The sequence below is a fragment of the Schistocerca gregaria genome, chromosome 3, assembly GCF_023897955.1.
Source record: "Schistocerca gregaria isolate iqSchGreg1 chromosome 3, iqSchGreg1.2, whole genome shotgun sequence".
In the NCBI taxonomy this organism is placed as follows: Eukaryota; Metazoa; Arthropoda; class Insecta; order Orthoptera; family Acrididae; genus Schistocerca; species Schistocerca gregaria.
Window position 1 is genome coordinate 268,848,722 of NC_064922.1, and position 17,052 is coordinate 268,865,773.

Consider the following 17,052-nt stretch of genomic DNA (forward strand, 5'->3'; position numbering starts at 1 on the left):
CCATATGCTAGATTTCGCAGCAACTAAGTGTAAGTCCACTCCAGTTTAAGTAGTTGTGGAAAATAATCCCTAACTGTTTGACTGCTGTGATTGAGCATTATCTTACTGAATTTGTTAACCATTTTGATGCAGCAGACGGACTCTCTGCTTTCTGTGCCGAGGCTGCTTTTGTTATGGTTATGTCCTGCCAAATACTGGTGCCTGTGCTGAGAGCCAGCATTCTGGCCGAAATGGAACACTTACCATTCAAATTTCTGAAAACTACTATGTGAACAAATTTGCTTTTTGCATATCTTACAGTCTGATATCTGCACTCGATACAGCACTCAATTTCTTTTCGTTATCTGCCCTGCTTACTATGCAGCAACAAATTAAGTAAAACATTGCACAAAAGTTTAAAGAGTTCGCAACAGTAAAAACACACTGTGTGAACTTTGCATATCGTTTGTTTCAGCTTATACATTACAGTGAATGAAATTTAGATAAGATAACACAATTTTACTTAAAACAATCCGATTTCAATCCCGAGCTATATATTCGAAGGACGGTAGTAAGTGATTTGCTCATTCACGTCCTTGCATCATCTTATCTCAAATGATTAAAGACATGTAAGCGAGGTTTTCTTCAAATGATAGCATACAATGAGGCATATATGTTGTATGATAAGCACTCAGAACTTTTTTATTCAGTAAAATATGGAAGTAGCTCATCCACAGCAGAGAGGTTGGCAGCTCAAGACGCATTCAAATGCCCACAGCAGAGTACCAAACTCCAAGCAGCACACACAGTGTGGCATGTAAACACATCCACAGAAGCGACAGGGCAGTTAGAAAAGGTAGTTACAACCAAAAAGTTTAACTAAACTGAATTACTAGCAGTAGCAGGTAAGAAGAAAAAAAAACTTTCATTCGAATGTTTACTGATATGCATAGTAGAGAAAAAATTACATTGAAATAACCAAGTCATACTTCGATATTTGAGTGACATGCCCAGCAGCTGCTTCATCTATTGAGGTAATTGAGTATACAACACTTCGCAAGCTATTCCAGCTATGATGGAAATCCGCAGGCAATGAAAGACTGCCAACATAGAATGTAGTTTTGAGGTATGGAAAGTAGTAAAGTTAATGCAGGAGTCAATCTTGTTTCCATATTCCTGAAGTATTCTCAGCAAGTTACTTCACAATCAATGATACTTGTAAACAACCACAGCGTAACAAAATGTGTAATAAATAACTTGTAAATCATGCAGAAAATATAGAAATATTGAGGTAACTGTCTGATAGCAGTATTTTTCTACCACAATATTTTAGCACAAAGTCCTTCCCCTGAATAAAGAAAATACACCTAAAGATGGCCAGAGAACTTACACGTACCTTCCTACGTCATCGTTTCAGTGCAGTAAGTATTTCGCCCATTATTTCATCAAAGTCAAATGAGTTTTACACACACCTGCCACTAGAAGTTTTATAGTATAATTACCAGATTTTAAACATCACATAACAGTTGTTTAGACATTAGTTCAGCACGCAAACAATTTGTTTTTGAATTGTAACTGCTTAAACTAGTTACTGTTGGATAATTTTTTAAGACTTTAATATATGGAATAGAAGTTAGCTTCAAAAACAACAATCTTACATTTCATGAGGAAATTCTTCACAGAATTATGTCTTACCAGAATTAGAGTCCTGGACAAGAGGAGTGGGAGTATGTTTCGGCGTGCTACGAGATTTACGTGACTTGCGGTTACCACTGAAATCCGAGTCATTGCCACCACCTTCTTCATCATATCCATAGTCACTTTCCTGTGAAAAGAAAAAGGAAATGATTTTTTTTAAACACTATAAAATTTGTCTAGAAACCTTCTGCATTGTTAAGGCTGAGTTCTTAAATAGCAGTGACTCAATACTGCCCTCTCATTTTAAAGAAAATGTGCTCCAGGTTCTTTTTTTTCCTTTTTAACATATTCATGACAACCATTTCATTTACTGCGTATTCTTGTTTTTTTGACACATTACACATACTGGAGGACGCCTTCAATATGAATCTATTGGAACACAGATCACATTTAATCTAAACCAGTGCTAAAAGTTGCCTATGAAATGAACCTTATGAACCGTTCTACTGTTTAAATCAGCCAATACTCGGGTCCTGCCTTTCCAAACTCCAAGAATGGAACTTTTGAAATTCCTGAGGGGAGGAGATGGGGTGGTAGGAGTAGGAAGAGCATTACATTAGATAACATTTTAATAATACCTCGCCACTATCAGCTTTTTTCTTCTTTTTCTTTTTCTTCCCCTTCTTGTCTTCTCCTTTGGCTTTTCTCTTCTTTCCTTTCTTTCGTTTATTGCGACCATCTTCTGGCTCATACTCATCGTCTTCTTCCTGCTTTGGATCATACAGATGGACACAAAACATTAAATAAATAAAAACTAAGCACACACAATAACAAAAAAGTGACAATACTACAAAGCAAGCATTCAACAGAAGTAACTGGCTTGTTACCACCACAGCAAAATGAGCAGGGCCTATGAGGAATAAGTGTTAGTTGTTTAAAAGAATACATCATATTAAACTAAATAGCTAAATGCATAATTTCCTTACAAACCAGTAGCAATACTTCTGGTGATAACAGTAAAATACAAATGACAGGGGAGCCTGTCTTCTGTAGTTTCTGTGCCCAATTCACTAATGATAACTATTAGCTCACTATTAGGGTTCACTTTCAATTAAGAAAGACATTTAGCTAGTCCCATTAATGGGAAGAATGAAACTGTTGAAAATTTTGTTTGCTAAAGCATGATACATGGGTGTACCAACCAATTCATACATAACTAACTTTGTCAAGTGATGACTCAAAACTACCCATTTAGACATATCTAGAATGACCGATATAACAACTTTTCGTTCAAGTTAAGTTCTCACAAATTATAAAACTAGCCTCACACTGGAATGAGAACAAAACTACACCCTTATAACAGTTTCGAGCTGTGTCATTTGACTCTCAGAGCAAATTTATTAAACTGTAAAAATATACCCAACAATAATACATCACCACAGACAAATTATTCCAAAGTAATATGTTGTTAATTCCAACAATTAATGGTGAGTGCAGGCAGCAGTCTTATCAGTATGAAGAGTGGGAACCACATGTTCACAACTGGCTATTTTTAACATCACAATTCTTTCAACGCCATGTTTAAAGTACTTTTTTTCATCTATGTACATACTCCACAAGCCACTGTCGAGTGCAGGGCAGGAAGTACATATGGACAGGACGATGGGACATTATGCCAAGATACTTTTCTTAACATTTTCATGACAAACATGAAATGGCACAGATGCTAATACAACTGTTGACACCTAAACAAAGACATCTTCATGCATGCCAATGGAAGACTTTTCTATGGGAAAAAGAGATTCTTTGATTAGAACTCTGCGTGAAAGAGCTACAACCCACATACTAATTTATCAAATTAGGATATTTCTTACAGATTTCCATCATGCTGTACTAAGACAATTCTCTTGACAACTGTATTCTACCACCTTGCAGTCAGTCTTGTACCAGTATCTATATACTCTTAATCACCAGAAGTCTATCACATGATGCAACTGGACATAAAATTATTGTGACACGTGGTGTTTTTCTATTTCCCTCACAATATAAGCTGCACCATGTTACTCTATTGTGTAAGAACAGTTACTAAATATGTAGTGAATATGCAGGGGAAATATACTCTTCCAGAAATTATTTCTGTAATATTTACAAGTATTTTTCACATACACATTTAACAATACCTAACACTGATATTTGTTGCAGTATTAACTTACAGCTGTAAAATTTTAATTAATCTAGCTACATAGCCTCATGTTTTATGCAACTGGATTTCGTAATTCCTCTGTGTTGGGCCTGATATGATAGTAGTTTATTATTTATACAACTGGAAAACAAACAGGGAGCAACAATGCCAACTTTGTTTAAGGGTAAGTGGCGATTCAGGAAAGAAGGAATATTTTACAACACAAACATGCAAAGTTCCCAGGTTAATGTCTGCAAGTGATCAGTGCATGTCAAACACTATAATCCATCCAATACAATTGAGGTGAACAGCTTTTTTACCCTACTTATGTTCAGTCCACAAATTCTAGAACTATGCAATGGACTCAGTCTTCCAAAATATTGTATGAAAGTTCTGTTGTGGCAATTTCTTTCCAATGATCAAGTTAATTTCAAAGAATTAGAAAAGTAAATATGTTCTACTGAAGTGACATGCTATGTTAACAGATGAACATATTCAAACTGTCCAAGTAATAAGTAAAATAAACATGCTGTCCTTACCCCTCCTTGTGGTCCTTCCTCTGATTCTGGTGAGTTTTCCTCAGTTGTACCTTCAGGACGTGAGGTACTTGCACTTGCTTCCTCCCCAACTTCGTCATCACCGCCTAGATTAAAGAACAACAAATGCCCTTTTCGAAACAGTAACTAAATTCATAATCGCAATGTAGTTAAACATATTCTTGTCCAACTGTGAAACGCCAACACTTTTTATACACGCTAGAAGACTACATGACTTCAAGCTCTTTCGTATGAAAAGTTATTAATTTTTTTTGGAAACAGTTAAAATTCTTTTCTACAAGTAAAAATAAAAATGTTTTCATATTTTGCGAAAATAGTTTATCAATTTCTTTGTTAGCCTCCATTTTGTTAAGGACACAACAGAAGCCCGCGCGGCTGTCAGAAAAATAATGTCCCCCCTCCCCCTAACTTGATCACACATTTTACATTCTTCTCTGTCACTTAATAACTTCAATGTAAGCATGTATCTGAAGCATTACTAGATGTCAACAGACAATTTACGAACGCAATGCCATCCTTTCTAGCAGTATTATCATCAAGTCGAACGATAACCTCACAACATGATTTTGTAGTCCCGCTTCCGAGTCCTATGTCGACGATGCGATCTCCCAAAACACAAAAGCGTGACAAAACTTACCGGCGAAAGACTCGTCTTCAACTTCATCTGATGCCATGTTCAACCTAATACGAACTAGAAACCGGAGTTATGTGCTTTTATTATCACAATTTTCGAAAAATACGAGGCATACAGTCATTTAAACAAATTTATCTATGTACCACCGACACCACGCTTCAGCACCTTGAAGAAGCGAAGTATCGACTGTTCTGCGCATGCGCAGATAACCTCCGTTCTCGCCACAGAATTTGAGAATCCGTCAGCGCGGGAGAGACTCAGATTCGAAGCGTTTCAACACACAGTTTTATCACGTAGTATGTTATTTAACAGAGGGATTTAAGTTCCTAAAATGAAAATTGTATTTCGACCGTTAATTTTTTCACTGTAACGTGGTGTAGCATTTAGCTGTTAATTATATACACAATTCAAATTAAACTGCACACGTCGCTCACCCCAATTCACCCCCCGCCCGTTCCCCGCCGTCCGCGGCTACTCTTTTGCCTGGGCTAGGTCAAATATTGATTGATTTTGAGACAAAGTTGTTCACTGGCAATCCTTTGCCTGTTTGCGCTGCGCAGGTTGTCAGCAATAACAATAGCATATACAAAGGACAACCCGTACAGCAGGCCCGCAAACTATGACTTCCCCAAAATGTTGTAAAGACATTTTTCCAAAGCGATTGCATAAGATTTTGAACTGGGTAAATAAAGAATTGCGTGTTTCAAGACATCTGTGCCATCGTTTTTGTTTATATTTTGATCATACCATAAATTATATACTGGTGGAGGTAAAAAAGTCACGTGTGTTTTCGTAAATACCCACTTTTCTCCATGAACCATTGCCAACCACTCGCTGTTGTGGTAGGCAGATACCCCTTTTTGCTCCATTGATGATGGAGCTCAGTTGCGTTGGTTGTTGTCCTTGGGTGACGAAAATGTAGAAGATGGATTCTCTCTTTTTATAATACACTGCTATCCTATAAGAAGACCGAGAATGCTTCAAATGTTCTGGGTAGTGGCGTGTGTCGACTAGCGGAGATGTGCGAGCGAGACAAGTTACGCGGAAGATGTTCAAGCAAGAAGATTTTTTTTTTTTAGGAATTGTCCCGAACCGCAAACTGTAAATGCTATGTTCTACCTATTTTTATCCTCTAAGTTATATAACGCGAAACTCTGAGCGTGTACAGCAGTACGGTATTAATTTGGAAATAAACAGAAAATATAATTTGTCAATAATATGCCAAACTTGAGAATGTTTGCACACTCTCAAATACAATAACAAAGACAGCATGGCGGAACAAAATCGAAGAATGACAAAGACGACTTACTGTAATCGAAGGAATGCAATGATTAAGCTAAGGACGACGATGATAGATGTCATAGCAGAGGTACAGAGGTACCTCGACAGAAAATATTTCATCAGAAGTTTTACGATGCTGCTCAAGTTATCCCTAGAACGCCTACAAAAAAGTGCAGCAACGTAATATTGTGCAATATTTAGTATGGTTCGAAATATTGGACGATCAAGACGTTGCTGGTCTACTTGGGAAACTATAAGAAGCGTCAACATTTCACTCATGAAGATTTGAACTGAGGTCGCAAGACATAAATGACTATCAGAATTGTTCATATACTGATGACGAAACAGTCCATGCATTGCTGGAAATAGTTACTCGTGTCAACGAAAACAAAACAATACACTGGAAGATGCATCTTTTATTTATTTGAAATTCAAAATGCACATGCAAAACTATTGAGAGCGAGAACTCTTAAGAACCATTCCAAATTTTATGTTTCCTTTCTGTTCATCTGCCCAAAGATCCTACAATACCGTCAATGATTTGTACATTTCGATTCACTCTCATATAAATGGTCAGCCTTCTTGTTCTCAATTCATTTTAGTGGATAAAATCAACACTGAACACAAAGAAGCCAAGGACTGTACTTCACACAAGCACGTGAGACAAGGATACTGGCCATAGATGGCAAATATTTCTCAGACAGTGCGATACATTTCAGACTTTTTTGATCTGTTCAGTATCACTGCAAGACCTCTCAAAATAACCCGTACACATTCAATATTATTGCACATCCGGAAATACTGAGCAATAATATTGACCGCCTAGGCGACCAACAAAAACCGAAAAGGAAAGAAACAGAATATGAATGAAAACTATTCTCGGAAATTAACTAGTCTGAAAGCAGGGGCTTCTGTCTGGAACCTGAGGCGTTCCATTATGACCCCATGAAAGAATGCAGACCAAGGTCTGCATGTGGATCTTGACGCAGACAACGTGAAAGTGTCGCCATCTGAATATTGGACAAGTCACGTGCATTCTGTGGCGCTAAGATATTCTAAGACAAGACACTGTGCACGTGTCGCTCGAGTGTAAAAGACGGCTTGCCAGCGGAAAAAGTGCCGTCACATATAGCTTAAGTAACTTCAAATTCGATCAAATTGCCGTTGTAGTTCTAAGCAATAGCAGTACCCAGTACATGCGACAAAAAAATTGTAAATTTAAAGGAATCGTGCTTTTTCACGTGGCAATAATACGTAGGAGTGATCACAAGTTGGCTGGCCCGAAACTATTCTGTTACAGCCCACACAACAATACTGCGGATATTGTATATACACAAGTGTTGTAAAGAAAATGTATGAAGAGTGACTGATGAAGAAAATATTTAACATTAACTACAAAAGTTAACCTTTAACTCTGTCCAGGTGAAAATTGGTAAAGCAAAGAGTTATTTCATATCAGACAAATCATCACGTTTTAGTACGTCCTTTTTCGAGAACAAGTCCTGAACTTCGCATTTTGGAGCTGAAGTTCCCACATGGTGCAAGAAGGTAACACACTGAAGGTTCTCAATTCCTTGATGAGAATATTTTGTGTAAAATAATACTACATGAAAAATCGTCTTTTAAATGTCTATTGGACCATCAATGCTGCCGTACCATGCAGACACATAAATAGGGCCTTTTTTGCGTTGGTGTTTACACAGTAACAATGTGTTCATTATTGCCTAGGACCCAAAATAATATCGCTCTACAGCAGGATGTGCACTGAAATGAACCGTTTTGGGAGATTAATATGGTGTGCTGGACTCGGAAACTGTATTTCTATCTTTGTCTTATAAGTATACTTAATCTGATGTCCTTACTGAATAACTGAGATAAGAGAAGAACAAATAGTATGTCATTGGAGACAGGACCTAATAATAGCAGCATCTTGTGCGAGGTGCTGTAGAGAAGAGCGCTAAGGCTTTCTTCAAACCAGTCCCATCCTAACAAGTTTCTTCTGATTTTCTGGCGCATGGTTATTGACAGATTTGACATGTGAAAGTGAGCGTTTTCTAAAAGTTTTCGAATCGTGTAACCGAGGCGGGTCTTGATACCAGCGCAGTATTCACCCAGTGAGATTTGGGAATTCGCTTAAAAACGACATCCAAGCTCCGGAACCGCGCGGCTGCTACGGTCGCAGGTTCGAATCCTGCTTCGGGCATGGATGTGTGTGATGTCCTTAGGTTAGTTAGGTTTAAGTAGTTCTAAGTTCTAGAGGACTGATGACCTCAGATGTTAAGTCCCATAGTGCTCAGAGCCATTTGAACCACAACAGTGCTTGCAGACCTGGGAGCAGCACTGCATGCATATTAGTCTCTTGCAGGGTAGCAAACATGCGAAGTCTTTCTTTCCTTGCTGGCTGGGCAGATTCTGCACGTTTTCCTATTCCCAGGACCTAATTCTGCTTCCACTGCTTCTTCTGTTGGAGCATCGGGGCCTAAAATCCATCGGGTCGTTAGTCGTAAATCATTCGGAAGTCGTGGGTTCTGAGCTCGCTTTTGTATATGTTTGAGCACAAGACTACAGGCCAGCTCTTTCAGGAAGATACCTCTGTTGACAGGAGCTTCATCTGATCCACCCTTCTGAAGAACATATGCATTTACTGTTCTGACGTCCAATAAACGATAGAATAAACACATCGGTCAACGTAGAGTTCTTCGACTGAAGGAGTATATGAAGTCCTTATTGTCCAGTTCATCGACACCAACTTTAGCGGCGTTTTAGTACGATTTTATTTCTGGTTTCTGAGAAATCCTCAGTGGGGCTATGCTGCATGGAAGAGACAAGAAGAATCGCTCTGTCTTTGGTACGTGCGACAACAGAGTGGTGCCTTGCGTAAAACCGTACAAAGACGGACCAACTGGTCTATGATCATTTGTTGGAAGGCTTGCGGAATCTCTTATTTTTTTTAGAGTTGCAACAAAAGTCAATCCTCTTTTCCGTAACTCTTCTACAGCCTGTATTGAGCTGGACCAAATGTCAGCAGTAATGTTGCGATTACTGTCGTAGATTGGTTTACACAATCGCGACAGACTGCGTTGTTTCTTATCATTGTCCAGCAAAGTATCGCCACCAGAGCCTTTTCCAGTGTACATACACGCATTATAAAAGTAACTGGTCCTTGTATCACAGAAGGACATTATCATTAAACCGTATTTACCAGGCTTCTTTAGCATGTAGACCACAAATGAGCATTTACCATGGAAGGAAACTAATCGCTAATCTACAGTGTCACATGCGCCTAAATTGAAATCTTTTTGGGAATATTCCACAATTTTTCTAAAGAGAAAAGAGGCTGCTGCCATTTTGTCAACTTTGAGACACTTTTCTAGTTCGAAAAGTGATCTACCGTGAGCAGTTCAACAACATTAGGAAACGGTTCCTAGATATGACAAACTTTAAAATTTCCCGACCTAAACCATCAGTTACATATATATAATTTACATTTTCGTGGTTGGATTTAAAGACAGAAAAATATATCAGAAGTCATAAAAAACCAAAAGTTTATCAAATGCAGGATCTGAAGTTCAGGTTTGCTTTCGTCAGAGCACTTCTGCCTGACGCAATCTATTTTAGCATTTGTCCATAGTAGAATGTGATCGAGAACTTAGTCATCAAAATAGAGATGCCATAATGAAAATGGGTCTTTTAGATCTCCTATAGTCAACATGGTGGATTGAAATTTCGTGATGATGTAATGCGAGGAGTTCCAACCGCTCGGATCGGAGGTGCTTTGGCCTATTTGTACTGATTCTTGCCATAGCAGTAATTGCTTCTCCGTTGCTCCTCACATAAATCACTACTTTCATCAGAGTAATTTTGGGTTACACTTTGTTCTGACAAAGTGTCATGTTCACTCACAATGGGTTCAGTTTCTTTAGGATTATCGTTACAGTCACTATCGTCTGATTCCTACAGCCATCTGCTCACAGTTCTCTCAAAGTGTCGGTCTGAAGTATTCACATGTTGTCTGCTACTTGTAGCAGATCCTTTACCTGTATAATTACTGGGTTCCACCATATTTCAAAAGCTGTGAAATGGAAAGTATCGAGAATACGTAAGGAAAGTAATTTCAGAAAAAAAATCACACAAACGTAGTGCCGTCAAAATGAGCGCGAGCGATTTTCAGAAGGACACCACTCACATTATAGAAGATCTGGAATAACACCACATGCGTTGCCGGTCCACTCAACTAAACTCCAAGATAAACGAGCCAAAGGCGGTAATAATGGGTAGGGAAGTGGCTAAATCGCAATTGTTGACGAAAGGGAGCAGTCAAAGAGACTATACCACGTTAGTTCAAGGTTAATCCTTCGAGCAGACTTTAAGGGACGGCGCACCTCCCCACCCCTGAAACGGCGCTTTAACAAATGGTTCAAATAGCTCTAAGCACTATGGGACTTAACGTCTGAGGTCATCAGTCCGCTAGACTTAGAACTACTTAAACATAACTAACCTAAGGTTATCACACACATCCATGCCCAAGGTAGGATTCGAACCTGCGACTGTAGCAGCCGCATGATTCCGGACTGAAGCGCCTAGAACCGCACGGTCACAAAAGGCGGGCGGCGCTTTAACATGCACGGCTATCCGAGTGGGTACGCGGACAGAGACGTTTCGCCATACATTTCTACATTTAATTATTAGAATTTTGGCTGTTTGCTTTATTTTTTCTCTGCGCCATTTATATACTGTATCGCTAACTTCGGCACTTCGCCGCGTGGTTACATTTTAGGCCTCATTGTAATTTATTCACGTACTTCGTCTACTGTAACGCTCATTCAATTTGCCACAACTTCGTTATCTGTTTGTTCGCACTTTTATTCGTAATTACGAAATCGTAGTCCTGTGTAAATAGCTACCTTTCTTAAAAATTTGGACTTTTCCTGTAGGGAGCCCACTGTTCCCTGTTCGGTGCTAGCGCGGGATGTATGGAGTGAGCCTTCCTTATTTCATTGTCAAGCTATGGATAAATGATCACTTTCTCTGAACAGAAAAATATCTGTAAATGTAACGTCATCTTGGGCTCAGGAGCATGGGACAGCGCCTGGCCACGAAATATTATAATCCTGTAACTATTGCCATTATTTTGATAATTTATTAGGCAACTAGTTTCGACGTTCCGAGGACGTCATCTTCAGGCCTGTACAATGAAGTTACACGACACAGGTAAACACATAATAGGATGCCATATATAGTATTACATAAACTAAACATATGAGCATATTAATGTATGTAACTAAAAGAAACCAATAATGAAGCACGAATTTGGGTTTTAATGAAAAGTGTACTATTAACATAGAACTCTATATGCATACATAAAGCAAGAACATCAAACTTCTAAAGGAAACAGTTATAAAACAGTAGGGTTAACGTATTGTAGACTTAAGCCCTATACATTCATTGTCTACAAATATGGAAGGGTATAAGCGACAAGCAAACTTTTTTAAATGTTTTTATTCCAGTCTTTGATCACAATATCAATTCTTTTGTCGATGGCCAGTTTCAGTCCATGATGACCACCCTCAGATCGCTTCTACATCATATGAGGATGGTCATCAAGGACTGAAACCGGTCATCGTCAAAAGAATTGATATTATGATCAAAGACTGGAATAAAAAACATTTGACAGTATTGGATCACTGTTCGCAAACCCAACTATGTCGCAGCTGGTGAAACGTTTTTTTATTTATTTCATGTTTCCATCTGTTGACTGATCTTTTTACTGACGTCCGTGCATTAACGAATGAGTACGGATATCTTGGTAACGCTGTTTCAGGTTGCCACAATTACTTTAAGGTTAGTGTGTCGCACTGAGTTCATGGGTTACTTCTTATCCGTGGATTCACCCACTGGTTATAAGGTATCTACACACACAACAACTGAAATGCTTCTCTTTTACCTGTAGCTAGTTCACACTTTTACACTTCCTTGTTCTGATTCTTTTATGATCGTTCGTAGCACTAATGCCTATGTGGTTGAATTATTGATGATATGTAGTACTGGCTGATTTGCTTTACAATTTTGTGGTTACTAGCCATTACGGTTGTTTTTCCAATAGGCTTATTAATCTGTTATATCTAACATTCCCATTATTTCTTAGAATTTTACGTTGGATATCTGACGCTATTCTTCATGTTTATTCCTCATATAAAAATTGTTCCTTGTCGCTTATACCCTTACATATTTATAGACAAGGAATGTTATGACTGATGTTTGCATTACATTGATACTACTGTTTTATAGTAGTTTCTGTTAAGAGATTAACGTTTTTGCATTATTTATGCATGTCATGTTGTACGTTCAAAAAGTGTGTTTCATTATGCTCCGAATATCGGACTTCATTACTAGTATCTTTCAGTTATATAAATTAATATGTATAATTTGTTTCGTTTATGCAATACTATGTCTGACATCCTATTATGTGTTTATCTGCTATCTTTTAACTTTATTGTACAGGCTGAGATGACGTGATTGGAAGGTCAAAACTGGTTTCCTTAAAAAGCAATATTAAAATAACTTCAGTTGGTACAGTATTATTACGATTTTGGAAGGATGATTGTTTCCACGTTCATAAAAAAGTCACCCTCCCATACTCAAGAACAAATGTTAGACTGTTTAATAGGAGCGGAAAAGAGACCTCACATAAAAGTTAGCTTCAGGGTGCATCTTAAAACAAGTCATCTATACAGACGCCTAACCTAATCTGTGCAAAGCAAGCCAGAAAACATATTCGAGTATTGTCACGGTGCCAGCAAACAATACATTAAAACACGTATATAAAACGATATTAGACGTGGAATGACAACGTCTTAAAATTCAGTTGTACGAAAGTTCTAGAAGCACACCTTTCTTTCGTTTAAACTGCGAAGTTCTGTTTGTAGGTGTAAGTAATGCGCAAAAATAGTTTTCCAGTATGTCCTCATTAAATGCATTCATGTTAATTTTTGTGGAAAATGTAACGAAAAGCAATCGTGCGCGATCAAGGGTGTGGTATTTTATGAAAAATTTGGTCTTGCTAATACCTACCTATATTCAGTCATGCAACATAAACGTATTAATTCAGAATCGGATTGAAGACAGTCAGAATGTGTAATGGGTAATGTCTAGTAGCAAATTTACCCAGAAACTTTTTGTCGTAAACCGTCGAAACTATTCCGCTATTCGTGGCTCTTCTCCTAACAACTGAAAATGCCAGATGGCTCCTGCTTCTAAGAGCTTCCTGTACCGTTGTACCAGCGGTTTTTTAAATTTTTTTTATCGTGTAACCAGCCATTGTCAAATATAACTGAAGTATGAATACAGAACTCCTTCGCCTGTAACAAAACTATCTAGCTGACAGCATACAAATGGTACACACACTGAAGTAGAGTATAGGCACCCGTTATAAAGCGGCAACATTGGTTATGTTTGGTGATTAGCAAATACAGCTTTCAACAGCTTTGAGTTACATTTTGTAAGAAATTGTGCTTCGCTACCTCAACTCCTTCCCTCTAAGGAACAAATACGAGCTGCTCTCTCTCTCTCTCTCTCTCTCTCTCTCTCTCTCTCTCTCTTCCACCTTCCGTTTCCCCTCCCCCATTTCTCCCCGCCACAAAATCAGTTCAGATGCAAGATACGTTCTCTTCCGCGACTTACAATAATTTGATACCTTGCCAAAATGGGCAATGGAATTCTATGCTGCAGCGAGCACAGCTGTACAACCAACAACACTTTGCAGAACGCAGAAACTGTGATACATTAAAAGCAGGGCGAGAAGGACTGAATTAGCACAAACACGCCATTTCTGTGTCTCTTCGTCGATATTAGCTAAGACTGCTGAATATATGACTTGTTTGAAGATGCTCTTCGGAGCCAACCAAATTGGTAGGAGGTGTGGTGGCTTTTTACGCTCTTATGTGAACACTCAATCGTTTTCGAAACGTGATGGTTGTGAAGTTCCGTCTCGTCTGTAAAAAGCGAACGAGAAACATTACACTACGAAGAAGTTATTTTCCTGTACAGAACTGATGAGAAACAATCTGATAAAATTGGAACACAGCTATTTCGGTCTCCGGAGGGCATTTGTGTGAAGCATCTGACAATAGGTAATCCGCTGTTTGACCAGACTAGTTAAATCTACCAGCACCTTAACTGAACACGACACGAAATTTTCTTTCGACTTCCGGAAGTTCTATCGCTGCTTAACGTAGCAATAGCACGGAAGCGCTCTGTAACGCAGTCATCTCTGGAATTACGTCACAGCCAAATTAAGTCACGCCGTAGTTTCAGTTACTACTTGCTTAACGGAACTTCCTTTCAAACTGATATTGCCTGCTCCGCCCCCCCCCCCCCCTCTCTCTCTCTCTCTCTCTCTCTCTCTCTCTCTCTCTCTCTCTCTCTCTCTCTCTCTGCGTATTCTACACGTGTCCAAAGCACGTAAGACACAAAGATAGACCAACGTAGGCAGAAAGGAATATGTTCGACACCATGCGCTTACAAGAACACATCTTTGAGTGCAAGCCTCTTACGCAATTTGTTGACAATCGAGTACTGGTCTCCTCTCAGATGTTCTGACACCCAAACCTACAGATGTCAGACACTAGGAGCGGTACCAAATGATGTATGTCAAAGTATCAACCAAAACTTCGATATAGTTCGTACTAAGTGCTGTCGTCCAGTAGAACGGGCGTAACACCAGAACTACGGAGCAGGTCAAAAGCATAACTGTAACTAACGTGTGTTGCTTCCATGGGGAAGTTTGTAGAGCGTTAGATTCTTGTACCAAATGCTTTAGGTCCAAATCCCTATGACGACAGTTCTTTTTCTATAAAATGCGTGAAAATGTTACATGGGACATGTTTATGACATGTAAAAGTGATGTTTGGAATTCACAGCAATGTTTTCTTGGCATTCTGCTTTCGTTTCCTTGCTTTAAAGTAGTAAATCTATAGCGTACATTTTTAGTTTCACAGAATATACAATCAGAACAGAAAAACCAAGGAACAATTGCATCACACGTGCGGAAGTAATTGTAATAATAATAATAGTTAATAATAAACAAAATAACAAGATCAATAATAAGCACATAAAGTTCAGCTAAAGAAGAGAAAGCAAACTGCCGAAAGAACATTGTTACAAACTCAGGACAATCGTTTTACATGTCAGCAAAATCTTCTCCCATATGAAAGTTTCACGCGTAATCAGTTGAGAAAATCGTCATCAATGGGGTTTGAACGCTCTAGCTTCCACCCACACGAGATCAACAATGCAATTATCCACAGATACGCTTTTACTGTGCTCCGAAGCTACGGTGATACTTTTAATTGCCGTTACGCCTGTTCTACTGCGCGACAGCACACAGCACGAACTAAATCGCTCTTTTGGTTCATAGTCTGTCGACATACAAAGTTTGGTATCTATCTGAGTGTCCGACATCTGAAATTCTGCAGTCCCGAGATTCTTCTCCGACTAGGTCCACTTTTGCTCATTTCGCTTGTGCAATGAGTAAATTGTGTTCTACTTCTCGCGTCAGAAGATGTGCTTTCGTTCGTTTAGTATCACTTCCTATCACATGTTACACAGAGCTGAAACGAGGGAATAGCAAGATAGGCCTCGGCAAGGGCGCAGGTGCTGAGGGCATAAGAACACCAGGAAAAGACAGTTGAACAATTAATCGGGAGAGGTATATGATTTATCCTACCTCTCGTGTTCCTACTTTCTGCCTACGACAATAAGCTTTTCACACTTGGCCCACGATTGTAAAAGCATGCTGTTCTGACAATGTTATTTTCCCAAGGAACATCATAAAGCAACGCAGCGAATAGATGTCCATCTAGTCCAGTAACGCCTTCACAAAAACGGACCTTAGCTTGCAAAATGTGAGGCACAAGATTTTATTTTATCATGTGTATATAGTTGAAAGTACATAGAATCCAAATTTTTAACCTTCAGTACCCTCGGGACAACTTTGTGGCACAAAAAGGGCTCTTTTTCAGATTTCCGTCTATTACTTGGAAACCATGCACCATGGTGAAACTGTTACAATTACTAAAACTAAAGAGCATTAAAAGCGAAATATTGTTCGTAAAAGATGAAACTTGAATTAAGTATTGGAACGTGTCTGTGATGGGGACTTTTGTGTCAAAGATGCTCAGTATCATAGGCTTTGTCAAAGGGATTTTTACCGGCCGATCAGAGATGGCGGAAAACAAGAAAGTCTTGGATCCACACAGACAGGTGAAGCAATGGAAATGATTTCTTCTTGCATCGAACACTCAGAAGAGTGTCAGTTTATTTAGCAGGAGTTAAAGCACAAAATCGCAAATGGCTGGGAGGCAGATATAAGGACCATAAAAACCCGACTCTTCCGGAAGTATGGTGAAGAAATAATGACTGTTGACGGCCATAAAAAGAGCACAAAAGTGTGTTTCAAAGTTACGGGCTATAAGATAGTGTCTGCCAGTTTCTCTCACAGCAGGATATCAGGTCCACAAGAAGAGCATCTGAGTATTGTACGACCTGCTGCAGTTATACTTCGTGACGACGGCGTGCTCAGGTCTATGATATATCGCGGTACTCTTCCACCTGATGATTTCTTGTCATTTGTCCAGTCAGTGATCCCTGAATCATTGCTCCATTTATATGAGTAGTTCATTTTGAAAAACAAATGATTAACTCTAGATAAATGTAAAAGTCTGTTGCTTTGTCGTATGCAGTGCTTTCTGCAGTAAGGCCACGGTCATTTCTATTTTCAATAT

The 17,052-nt window shown here is 38.9% G+C and overlaps 1 protein-coding gene across 8 annotated transcripts in view; it reads right to left on the bottom strand.

Annotated features, from left to right (window-relative positions):
- Positions 1-17,052, bottom strand: part of LOC126353943 (chromodomain-helicase-DNA-binding protein Mi-2 homolog) — a 357,465-nt gene that overhangs the window by 150,733 nt on the left and 189,680 nt on the right. For 4 of the 8 annotated variants that reach the window (XR_007565245.1, XR_007565243.1, XM_050003227.1 and 1 more), the window contains exons 1-4: positions 4,994-5,185; positions 4,339-4,442; positions 2,256-2,387; positions 1,675-1,804 (exon numbers count right to left, since the gene is read on the bottom strand). Coding sequence is in view for 5 of the 8 variants with exons in the window: in XM_050003227.1 (XP_049859184.1) it covers positions 1,675-1,804; positions 2,256-2,387; positions 4,339-4,442; positions 4,994-5,030 (403 nt within the window). In the remaining 3 variants the exon portion in view is untranslated. Of the gene's footprint in view, positions 1-1,674; positions 1,805-2,255; positions 2,388-4,338; positions 4,443-4,993; positions 5,215-17,052 lie in introns of those variants that run through there. The other 4 variants (XM_050003228.1, XM_050003226.1, XR_007565244.1 and 1 more) reach the window with 3 other exon arrangements.